We start from the raw sequence: 12819 nt of genomic DNA on the forward strand, positions 1-12819 counted from the left end.
AGTGGTGAAGGGGAGATAAAGGAGAGGAGGAATGGGGGGAAAGGGGGGAAGAGAGGAGGAGAAAGACGAGAAAGGAAGACAGGGGTGTTTGTTATTCTGTTTCTGTCATTCTCTTTTTCATATTTTTTTCCCCACATTATATCTGCCCCTTTTTGTCACATTGTGTGAGGCAATAAGTGCTGGGGGAGGGGGAGGGGGAATGAGATGAAGCATGAGGGATGTGGGGTGCTGGGGGAGGGGGAGGGGGAATGAGATGAAGCATGAGGGATGTGGGGTGCTGGGGGGGGGGGGGTACACGGTAGAGTGGTGACATCATAAATATTTACGTCATTATAACGTTTTTGTCTCTGCTAAAGCTAAGGTATGATGAATATAATGTTGTAATAATCCCGTAATTAGGTCATGATATTAATGATGTAGTAAAAAAGAAGAGTAGCGCAAAATATAAATAAAAATATTCGTCGTTGGGTAATCACATGTCACTGTCATATGGTACTGGCTACAATGATGCACTCCCTGGTCCGCATATGTTAGCTACTAACCCAACAGCAATATCTGCTAAAAATTACTATGGACAACAGCAGCAATTACCCACCTGTGGCCAAGGAGACGGCGCTGCTGACGACGAGGGTGATGAGGATCCCAGTGACGCCGCTGTAGCAGTAGGAGGTGTCGTACAAGGTCTTGCTTCCAGACCTGCTCCCGACCAACACACAAGTACATAATATTCAGTAATATTCATGCCAACTATCTTGAGGTTATCTTAGATGATTTCGGGGCTTTTTAGTGTCCCCGCGGCCCGGTCCTCGACCAGGCCTCCACCCTCAGGAAGCAGCCCGTGACAGCTGACTAACTCCCAGGTACCTATTTACTGCTAGGTAACAGGGGCATTCAGGGTGAAAGAAACTTTGCCCATTTGTTTCTGCCTCGTGCGGGAATCGAACCCGCGCCACAGAATTACGAGTCCTGCGCACTATCCACCAGGCTACGAGGCCCCAAACTACATACCAGTCTTAACGCTAATGATGCATTCTGCATAAATCAAGCAATCGTTAATAAAAACATGAAAAATGATGCAGTTTGATAGCTGCATGAAGAAGATGCAGCATCATTTTCCGGGGTATTAAAAGGACAGATGAAGAAGGGAATTGTCAGGTGAAAGCGCCAAGTCATTAGACTATATTGCACTTGGAATGGGGTCAGGATAAGGATTTGGGATGGGACGGAGGGGAAAGGAATGGTGCCCAACCACTTGGACGGTCAGGGATTGAACGTCGACCTGCATGAAGCGAGTCCGTCGCTGTACCGTCCAGGCCAAGTAGTTGGGCAGGACAGATGAAGAGATAGAGCGGTTGTGAAGGACAATCTAACACCTCACGTGCTTGAGAAGAAATATTGTTTGAACATTAATAACAACATGGAGTTGTTTTTGTCAGCTTTATGTTAAACTTTTCCTTGTCTGGAACACCACTTGGGATGGTTCTTTATATATATAATAATACAGAAAATTTAAGGACGAATAGGACAAAATTATGACGAAAATTTAAGGACAATATTATCCTGAAATGTCATTAATAAGAGTGAAAATGAACGGGAAATATTGCGAAAAGACATCATTGAGAGTGAATTATAAATAAATAAATTCTTTATAAGTTTAAATTTAAAAGAGAAAAAAAAATGATTAAGTTTCATAACAAATCTCTGATCCTAAAATACAATATGGAACTTTTCTGTTATTATATATAATCAGCCTATGTAATAATTATAATTGGCTATTAACTCACGTTAATCATTAGTGAAAAACAACAAGTAAAAACTCTAGCATCAACCAGCTGATTTTTTAATAATTAACTCTGTGCTTGCTGGTATTCATTATATTGCATTCCTAGGTACGTGTGTATCAGAATTGTAGTAGTTACCCTGTTAGAGTAAACTTGAACTTTTGGACCAGTGTGTGCTAGTCTCTGCGCCCATTACAGTGATATTTGTAATACAACACTGCATAATTGAGTTAAGTGTCTTTGAGCCAGTGGGGCCAGGCTAATTTTTTTTTTTTTTGTTGTTGTAGCAGTGTCATTGGTGAAAAATGAAGCATCAAGTGAAACTTTGTTGCTGGAGCCTAACTTTGAGTTGATCAAAGATCATACAAAATCTGCTTTCATCTATATGAGATGTAAATTAATCATAACAGTTTCAAATAATATGGTCACGGCTCAATTACCAACTCAGTTGGTAATTCATTTGGTAGAGGATCGTCAGCTCGAGGAAGAGGTTCTAGATGAGTGGTCTAAGGGATCAAGTGATCAACCTGCTTTGAAATGTCTTGAGTTAGAGTCTAAAACTGGCTAAATTTGAGGCTCAAAATAAGCAGAGAGAATTAAAAGTTCAGAATAAACAGAAACATAATTAGAGACTCAGATTAAGATTACAGCAGACATAAATAGCAGATAATTGAGGCGGGATATGGGAGTACTAGTAACTACTCAGGTATTTCCTCAATTACTTAATTAAATTAAGTAAATAAGAGTGTAGACTTGCCACATTTTAATGAGGGCCATGAGATATGTTCTCTTTGCCTTTTAAGAAGATATCCATTAGTATGAATTGGCCAGAGGAGCAATGGGTAGTCATACTGTAGGGTCAGTGTAGGGGAAAGGCTCTGGAGATTTGTTATTAATTACCTGATGCTAACAGTTATGATTTTGTGTTCATTAAGTAAAGTATTCTAATAGCATACGGTAAAATACCAGAAGCTGATAGACATATATTTCATGGCTTAAATAAAGGACATTACCAGACTATGACTGATTTTACTAGATTAATCACTGTTTATTGTGAGAGATGGCTTAACTTTCTTAATGTTACTAATTTATAATCATTAAAGAATTTAATAATCACGGAGGAAGTACTATTATGTTTACCAGACAAATTGTAAACATTTTTGGCCGGACAAAAACAGACCTAGTAGTATTTAGGAATTAGCAAAGCTAGTTGAGGCGCACGAACTCTTAACTAAAGTGCTTTTCAAAGCACAGACTTATAATTATTCTCATAATTATTCTTATAATTCTAAGAAAACTAATAGTTACCCCATCACAACCAGGTTGTGAACGCCAAGAAATCCTTAAACGATAGCAAAGATAAAAAAGTATGCTCTCAGTATGCACTCAGATGCATACTAGAGAGACTTGCATACTTGAAAGAGGGGTACAAGTCGGATCACGATACACTCTGTCCATCATCATCCTGATTGTTTCGTCCACAGGTACGTTGCTGAACAGCGACTCCACATCCAGAGAGGTTCTAATACCTGTGGCCCATTCTCCCCGCATTAAGTCAACGAATTCCTTTGGAAACTTGAGGCTTAAAGCACAATGCTCATAAGGAGTCAGCAGACAGTTTAGTCGCTTAGCCAGTCTGAATGTGGATATGGGTATCAGGCTGATGATAAGCCAAAGTGGATTTCCAGCCTTGTGGGTCTTGACATTCTCATATGCATAATCAGGGTTTGTATTCCCTGATAACCTTTTGCAGGTGGAGTCCACATTTCTTGGCGTTCACAGTTTCAATCATTCTGTTTACCTTCGTTTTAAGTTCGGCTGTAGGGTCCTTCGTTACCCTTTGGAATTTAGTTTAGTCGGAGAGGATGAGGTTCATTTTTGCAGACATTCGTCATTTTTTAAGAATAACGTATATTGGCGACCTGTCACCTCTCCTGACGACTATCTTCTTATTCTCACGAAGGAACTTAGCTGCTGTTTTGAGCTCGGGGGACAGTATGGTGCTTCTGTCGTTACCTCGAATCTTTCCTCCTTCTGCAATAAGTTCCGCTTGCACGGTATCTTTTAGAGGTAACCTTCTTTTGCGTCTCGAGGTCGAATATGTCGTCCAATAAAATCTCCAACTCCACTTTCCAGGCCATCTCACTTAGTCTAGACAACGTGACAGTTTATACCAAGTTTCAAGAGAGTGATTTGGTCGTCAAATAGGTTGATTCCAGCATTGTTTAAGAAGCCACCTCTGGATCGAGGAATCGCCATAGGTCCTCCAAATAATGTTGTCAGTTTCTTGATGATCCTGGTTTCGGTGCTGTGGCGATGTCGATCTGTAAGGATGTCGAGGTGTTGGTCGATTCGAGTACGGAGGTCTTCGTCGATGTTGGTGTGTCTCCATTGGTCTGTAGCATGAAGTAGTTGTGCTTTGCTGTCGTTGATCTCATTTTCTACCTTGTGTATCTGATTTCGAATCAGATCTTGGAGATATTTTATCGAGAAAGCATGGTTTCTTGCTGCTAGGTCGGGCGTTCTAATATCAGTATATTTTGATAGGAGTCTTTCTTGTAAACATATGTTGTTGAATATAACCGAAAGGGTAAGATTAATGATTCTAACACGAATCTTTTCTTACGTTTTTCTTCACTGTCGAGGGTAATTGAAAAATTAACTCTCCAAAGTTCATTTTCAAATTTTTTTATTCATGGTCAGACACGTAGAAGCGTTTTTTTCATTTCGTATATATAAGTAAAGATGCCACACCTGTGACAGGTAAAAACATTCTTTTTTTTAAGAAACAGCACCATCTGTTGTATCTAAGAGCAACACAAACTGTACTAAATATGTTACGATTCCATTTCAATGTTTCCAAATGCATTGACAAATTGAATTTTCAAGGATTTCGATTTATTTTCATTTTGATTTAATTACTTTGTGTGACATTGCATTGGAATTGAACTGTGTTGTTTACCATACCGTTCATTTCGTGAGTATAGTTTATTTGTTTATTTTTTCATTGTTTTATATTACTTTTTTTAACTGTTTTCCTTATATTCCATTGATGGGTTTCCTGATGGGAACATCAGATCATTTGGAAATGCATCAGATGAGGGAGTGGGGAATAGTGGACGAGGCGATGGGAGTGGCAGATAGTGGGGAGGACGAGAGTACAGGGGAGGGTGTAATGGTTTGGAGGACTAGGGGGATGGAGGAAGATGGGGATGGTGGGGACGAGAAGTCAGAGGAATGGAGAATGGTGGGGAGGACAAGGGTACTAGAGAGTTGGGGATGTTGGGGGAGGACGAGAGGGTGGCGGAAGGAGAGGACGTAGAGAGAGAGGACGAGAGGATAGAAGAGTGGGAGATGGTGGGGAGGACGAAGGGATGGTGGAGTGGGAAATGGTTAGGAGGACGAGGGGACGGTGGAGTGGGGTAAGGTAGGGAAAACAAATGGATGGGAGAGGATGGGGGATGGTGGGGAGGACGAGAGGCCTGGAGAGTGGGGAATACTTGGGAGAACGAGGGGACGGGGAAGTGAGGAATGGTTGGAAGGACAAGGGGATGGGGGAGGGGGGAATTGGAGAGGACTGGCAGACAGGGGAAGGTGGCTCCTCAACCCACATGTATTGCTGAGCCACAGCAATGCTTGGCCGGGTATATATATATATATATATATATATATATATATATATATATATATATATATATATATATATATATATATATATATATATAACTGAAAACTCACACCCCAGAAGTGACTCGAACCCATACCCTGGAAACACAAACCGAAACTGTCTCTATTTTCCGCTTGTTACAACTTGTAATAAAGTTGTTTCATCTTGGCTTAGCGTGTTTATGACGTATTAGAACGTTGTTACAACTTGCTATATTGGTTGTTATAACTGGTTAGGAGGTGTTAAAACTTGTTTGAACGTTGTACCAACGTCGTAGTTTCGGTGTGTGTTTGGCGGGTACTCCCAGGAGCAACGCAACTGGTATGTACAAGACGCCTTAATCCACTTGACCATCACGACCGGACATAATGAGGTGATAGTCGAGGCTATTTGAACCACCCCACCGCCGGCACTCGGATAGTAATCTTGGGCATAGCATTTTACCAAATCACCTCATTCTTTGGGGCACACGTGAGGAACACAAATGCGAACAAGCCTGAATGGTCCCCAGGACAATATGCAACTGAAAACTCACACCCAAACAACTGAAAACAACTGAGTTTTCAGTTGCATGTTGTCCTGGGGACCATTCAGGCTGGTTCGCATATATATATATATATATATTGGTGTATACTGGCAGCAGGTTTTCTTTCAAACATGTTTCATTAAATATGACCACATATTCTGTATTTATTATTTTCTGGTTTAGGGCTTCTATCCCTCTAACTATTTTCTTAGCATCAGGGCTTAATTGAAATAGGAGTTCTCCAAAACTCATTTTCGTACTTTTAAGGTGAAGAAAAGAAGTGATTTACTGTAGAGTGTATTACACTTATTTGTATAATTTGCACGACGTTTCGAACCTCCATGGTTCATTCTCAAGTGAACAGTTCTTACAATACTAGTTGATTTTATACCCGCATTAGGTCAGGTATGTACCTGACATACCAGGTACATACGGGTATGTACCTGGGTATTTATGCGGGTATAAAATCAACTAGTATTGTAAGATGTGTTCACTTGAGAATGAACCATGGAGGTTCGAAACGTCGTGCAAATTATACAAATAAGTGTAATACACTCTACAGTAAATCACTTCTTTTCTTCACCTTAAAAGTACGAAAATGAGTTTTGGAGAACTCCTATTTCAATTAAGCCCTGATGCTAAGAAAATAGTTAGAGGGATAGCAGCCCTAAACCAGAAAATAATAAATACAGAATATGCGGTCATATTCAATGAAATATATATATATATATATATATATATATATATATATATATATATATATATATATATATATATATATATATATATAATATATCCAGCTAGGATTTGGAATCCCCCTAGGCTGTGAAGCGGCTGCCCATGCAGCACGAGCATACATCACCAACATTTCTGATGAAAAGGCCCTCCTCAAACTGGACTTTAAGAATGCCTTCAACATGGTCAGAAGAGATGCAGTACTTTGTGCCGTACATCGCCATTTCCGGCCCCTCTACCCGTTCATACTATCGTGCTACAGTGGTGAGTCAAAACTGCTCTTTGGTGAACATGAAATCAGATCATGTGAAGGTGTTCAGCAAGGTGATCCTCTTGCTCCCCTTCTTTTCTGCTTAGTCTTAAAAGAAATCACCGAAAGCTTGTCCAGCGAGTTCAACATCTGGTTTTTGGATGATGGCACTATAGCTGGCACCGTTATCTTTAGGTTATCTTGAGATGATTTCGGGGCTTTAGTGTCCCCGCGGCCCGGTCCTCGACCAGGCCTCCACCCCCAGGAAGCAGCCCGTGACAGCTGACTAACACCCAGGTACCTATTTACTGCTAGGTAACAGGGGCATAGGGTGAAAGAAACATTGCCCATTGTTTCTCGCCGGCGCCCGGGATCGAACCTGGGACCACAGGATCACAAGTACAGTGTGCTGTCCGTTCGGCCGACCGGCTCCCCGTAGACCATCTATTGCCAAATATCAGGAAAATAAGGGAGCAAGAAGTAAGCCTGGGTCTTGTCCTGAATCCTTCCAAGTGTGAAGTAGTCTCCTCCAACCCAGACATCGTAGCTAGAATAAGGTCTGCCTTGCCTGGAGCCCATGTCATTAGGGCCGAGAACAGCACCCTCCTTGGAGCCCCCCTCGGGTCTAGCGCCATCGAGGAGATTCTCGACAAGAAAATCGCAGACCTTAGGAGGATGGAAGACAGAATAGGTGACATCGATGCCCACGATGCTTTTTATCTCCTCACCAAATGCCTATCCCTTCCGAGGCTAACCTACTTTCTGAGGTGTGCCCCATCTTACGACAGCCGAAAGCTTGAAGAGTATGATCTCTTACTGAAGACCATGCTGGAAAAAGTTGTTAACCTCTCCCTCAACGAATGCCAGTGGAAACAAGCCACTCTTCCTGTGAGGCTCGGTGGCTTGGGTGTCCGCACCGCCACCCAAATTGCTAACCCAGCCTTCCTGTCTTCCTAATCAGCATCAGATGACCTGGTTAAGGAAATTTTACCTGACACCCTGAGTGATGTAGCGGGAATACAAGACCCCCACTACACGGAATGCGACACGAAATGGGGTGCCATGGCAGATCCAGCACTCAGACCAGCCATGCCGAAAGCCAAGAAACAATCCAGTTGGGACAGTCCCATTGTAGACAAAGAAGCCACAGCTTTGCTGGAGGCAGCAACAACCCCCAGTGATCGTGCACGCCTCACAGCTGTGCAGGCTCCCCATGCAGGGGACTTCCTTTTGGCAGTCCCTATGTCTGCGACAGGAACACGTCTTGATCCGCAGGAGCTCCGTATTGCAGTCGCTCTCCGCCTTGCTGCCCCTATCCACACTGTTCATAGGTGTATTTGGGGCGAGGCAGATGCTGACGAATATGGATTGCATGGCCTGCACTGTGGAAAATCTGGTGAATGGCACACTAGACACGACGAAGTCAATGACATCATTAAAAGAAGCCTTGCCTCTGCTCAGTGTCCAGCGGAGAGAGAGCCCCGCAACCTACTGAACCGTGACTCTGTTAGCTTTGCCGGCCGACCAGACGGAATCACACTGCGACCGTGGAAGGGTGGCAGACAGCTGGCATGGGACTATACTTGTGTATAGGCAAGCAACCACATACATCAACCACATACATACACCCTGGCAACCACATACATCAACCTCTCTGCCGGCACAGCAGGAGCCGCGGCGACACGCAGAGAAAGAGACAAGTCAGCCAAGTACAGGCAATTAGATCATCGGTACAACTTCGTTCCAATAGGGTCTGAGACCCTAGGCCCATGGGGAGAGAGTGCAAGAAGGTTTCTTAAGGATCTTGGTTCCAAGCTCATTGACACCACAAGAGACCCTAGAGCAGCAAGTTTTCTCTTTCACCGCCTCAGTGTTGCGATCCAGAGGGGGAATGCTCGCTGCATCCTCGGTTCCTGTCCGGCGTCGGAGGAGTTCGAGGAAATCTACAGCCTCTAGGAAGCGAACTTTTTTTGTGTCCTCTTAATGTTAATTTTTTGTATAACATCAGATATTTAACTGTATAACCTTACATAATAAAGTGTACACCATAAAAAAGGGGGGTGGTAGGAGAAGCGAACACTCTTAAGTATTCAGAGTTAAATGGCAAGTTTTTCCCTGAATGCTCTGTGTTCTCTTCTCTGAGGCTGTGGGTCCCTATAATTGCACCAGAGGTGGTACCCCCCTATATATATATATATATATATATATATATATATATATATATATATATATATATATATATATATATATATATACATATAGTTGCATGGCATAGTAGCTTGGTGAAATGGTGTGGTGCATTGGCACTGTGTAGTAGCATGGTTCAGGAGCATGGTGTAGTAGCCTGGTGTGGTAGTGTGGCGAGAAGCAAGGTGTAGTGGTGTGGTGTAGTATCTTGAGGTTATCTTGAGATGATTTCGGGGCTTTAGTGTCCCCACGGCCCAGTCCTCGACCAGGCCACCACCCCCAGGAAGCAGCCCGTGACAGCTGACTAACACCCAGGTAACTATTTTACTGCTAGGTAACAGGGGCATAGGGTGAAAGAAACTTTGCCCATTGTTTCTCGCCGGGGCCTGGGATCGAACCCAGGACCACAGGATCACAACTCCAGTGTGCTGTCCGCTTAACCGACCGGCTCCTCAGTAGTAGCGTGGAATAGTAGCATGGTGTAGTAGCATGGTGCAGTAGCCTGGTGTAGTAGCCTGGTGTAGTAGCCTGGTGTAGTACCATGGTGTACCAGCATGGTGTAGTAGCGTGGTGTAGTAGCATGGTGTAGTAGCCTGGTGTAGTAGCATGGTGTAGTAGCCTGGTGTAGTAGCATGGTGTAGTAGCGTGGTGTAGTACCATGGTGTAGTAGCCTGGTGTAGTAGCATGGTGTAGTAGCATGGTGTAGTAGCCTGGTGTAGTAGCATGGTGTAGTAGCGTGGTGTAGTAGCATGGTGTAGTAGCGTGGTGTAGTAGCATGGTGTAGTAGCCTGGTGTAGTAGCCTGGTGTAGTAGCATGGTGTAGTAGCCTGGTGTAGTAGCATGGTGTAGTAGCATGGTGTAGTAGCATGGTGTAGTAGCGTGGTGTAGTAGCATGGTGTAGTAGCCTGGTGTAGTAGCATGGTGTAGTAGCCTGGTGTAGTAGCATGGTGTAGTAGCGTGGTGTAGTAGCATGGTGTAGTAGCCTGGTGTAGTAGCATGGTGTAGTAGCATGGTGTAGTAGCCTGGTGTAGTAGCATGGTGTAGTAGCGTGGTGTAGTAGCATGGTGTAGTAGCGTGGTGTAGTAGCATGGTGTAGTAGCCTGGTGTAGTAGCCTGGTGTAGTAGCATGGTGTAGTAGCCTGGTGTAGTAGCATGGTGTAGTAGCATGGTGTAGTAGCGTGGTGTAGTAGCGTGGTGTAGTAGCATGGTGTAGTAGCCTGGTGTAGTAGCGTGGTGTAGTAGCCTGGTGTAGTAGCATGGTGTAGTAGCATGGTGTAGTAGCGTGGTGTAGTAGCGTGGTGTAGTAGCATGGTGTAGTAGCATGGTGTAGTAGCGTGGTGTAGTAGCGTGGTGTAGTAGCGTGGTGTAGTAGCGTGGTGTAGTAGCGTGGTGTAGTAGCCTGGTGTAGTAGCGTGGTGTAGTAGCCTGGTGTAGTAGCATGGTGTAGTAGCATGGTGTAGTAGCGTGGTGTAGTAGCGTGGTGTAGTAGCATGGTGTAGTAGCGTGGTGTAGTAGCATGGTGTAGTAGCCTGGTGTAGTAGCATGGTGTAGTAGCATGGTGTAGTAGCCTGGTGTAGTAGCATGGTGTAGTAGCATGGTGTAGTAGCATGGTGTAGTAGCGTGGTGTAGTAGCATGGTGTAGTAGCATGGTGTAGTAGCATGGTGTAGTAGCATGGTGTAGTAGCGTGGTGTAGTAGCATGGTGTAGTAGCGTGGTGTAGTAGCATGGTGTAGTAGCCTGGTGTAGTAGCCTGGTGTAGTAGCATGGTGTAGTAGCCTGGTGTAGTAGCATGGTGTAGTAGCGTGGTGTAGTAGCATGGTGTAGTAGCCTGGTGTAGTAGCATGGTGTAGTAGCATGGTGTAGTAGCGTGGTGTAGTAGCATGGTGTAGTAGCATGGTGTAGTAGCCTGGTGTAGTAGCATGGTGTAGTAGCCTGGTGTAGTAGCATGGTGTAGTAGCATTGTGTAGTAGCCTGGTGTAGTAGCATGGTGTACCAGCATGGTGTAGTAGCGTGGTGTAGTAGCATGGTGTAGTAGCATGGTGTAGTAGCCTGGTGTAGTAGCATGGTGTAGTAGCCTGGTGTAGTAGCCTGGTGTAGTAGCATGGTGTAGTAGCATGGTGTAGTAGCCTGGTGTAGTAGCATGGTGTAGTAGCATGGTGTAGTAGCCTGGTGTAGTAGCATGGTGTACCAGCATGGTGTAGTAGCGTGGTGTAGTAGCGTGGTGTAGAAGCCTGGTGTAGTAGCATGGTGTAGTAGCGTGTTGTAGTAGCCTGGTGTAGTAGCATGGTGTAGTGGTGTGGTGTAGTAGCGTGGTGTAGTAGCGTGGTGTAGTAGCCTGGTGTAGTAGCATGGTGTAATAGCCTGGTGTAGTAGCATGGTGTAGTAGCATGGTGTAGTGGCCTGGTGTAGTAGCCTGGTGTAGTAGCCTGGTGTAGTAGCATGGTGTAGTGGCCTGGTGTAGTAGCCTGGTGTAGTAGCGTGGTGTAGTAGCGTGGTGTAGTAGCGTGGTGTAGTAGCATGGTGTAGTAGCATGGTGTAGTAGCCTGGTGTAGTAGCCTGGTGTAGTAGCCTGGTGTAGTAGCATGGTGTAGTGGCCTGGTGTAGTAGCCTGGTGTAGTAGCGTGGTGTAGTAGCCTGGTGTAGTAGCATGGTGTAGTAGCGTGGTGTAGTAGCATGGAGTAGTAGCATGGTGTAGTAGCATGGTGTAGTAGCGTGGTGTAGTAGCATGGTGTAGTAGCATGGTGTAGTAGCCTGGTGTAGTACAATGGTGTAGTAGCATGGTGTAGAAGCATGGTGTAGTAGCCTGGTGTAGTAGCATGGTGTAGTAGCATGGTGTAGTAGCGTGGTGTAGTAGCCTGGTGTAGTAGCCTGGTGTAGTAGCCTGGTGTAGTAGCCTGGTGTAGTAGCCTGGTGTAGTAGCCTGGTGCAGTAGCCTGGTGCAGTAGCATGGTGTAGTACCATGGTGTAGTAGCGTGGTGTAGTAGCCTGGTGTAGTAGCCTGGTGTAGTAGCATGGTGTAGTAGCCTGGTGTAGTAGCCTGGTGTAGTAGCATGGTGTAGTAGCCTGGTGTAGTAGCATGGTGTAGTAGCCTGGTGTAGTACTATGGTGTAGTAGCATGGTGTAGTAGCCTGGTGTAGTAGCATGGTGTAGTAGCCTGGTGTAGTAGCCTGGTGTAGTAGCCTGGTGTAGTAGCATGGTGTAGTAGCCTGGTGTAGTAGCATGGTGTAGTAGCCTGGTGTAGTACTATGGTGTAGTAGCATGGTGTAGTAGCCTGGTGTAGTAGCCTGGTGTAGTAGCGTGGTGTAGTAGCCTGGTGTAGTAGCGTGGTGTAGTAGTCTGGTGTAGTAGCCTGGTGTAGTAGCCTGGTGTAGTAGCCTGGTGTAGTAGCATGGTGTAGTAGCATGGTGTAGTAGCATGGTGTAGTAGCGTGGTGTAGTAGCATGGTGTAGTAGCATGGTGTAGTAGCGTGGTGTAGTAGCGTGGTGTAGTAGCATGGTGTAGTAGCGTGGTGTAGTAGCCTGGTGTAGTAGCCTGGTGTAGTAGCCTGGTGTAGTAGCCTGGTGTAGTAGCCTGGTGTAGTAGCCTGGTGTAGTAGCATGGTGTAGTAGTATGGTGTAGTAGCGTGGTGTAGTAGCGTGGTGTAGTAGCCTGGTGTAGTAGCCTGGTGTAGTAG

At 44.8% G+C, this 12819-nt stretch overlaps 1 protein-coding gene across 1 annotated transcript in view; it reads right to left on the reverse strand.

Annotated features, from left to right (window-relative positions):
• Window positions 1-311: 311 nt before the first annotated feature.
• LOC138360835 (sodium-coupled monocarboxylate transporter 1-like) overlaps window positions 312-12819 on the reverse strand; it is a 49320-nt gene continuing 36812 nt past the window's right edge. Inside the window, exon 3 of the mRNA XM_069320351.1 lies at window positions 312-696. Within this exon, the coding sequence (XP_069176452.1) occupies window positions 588-696 (109 nt within the window). The 3' untranslated portion in view covers window positions 312-587. The remainder of the gene's footprint in view (window positions 697-12819) is intronic.

This window comes from Procambarus clarkii, unplaced genomic scaffold, assembly GCF_040958095.1.
Source record: "Procambarus clarkii isolate CNS0578487 unplaced genomic scaffold, FALCON_Pclarkii_2.0 HiC_scaffold_123, whole genome shotgun sequence".
Classification (NCBI taxonomy): domain Eukaryota; kingdom Metazoa; phylum Arthropoda; class Malacostraca; order Decapoda; family Cambaridae; genus Procambarus; species Procambarus clarkii.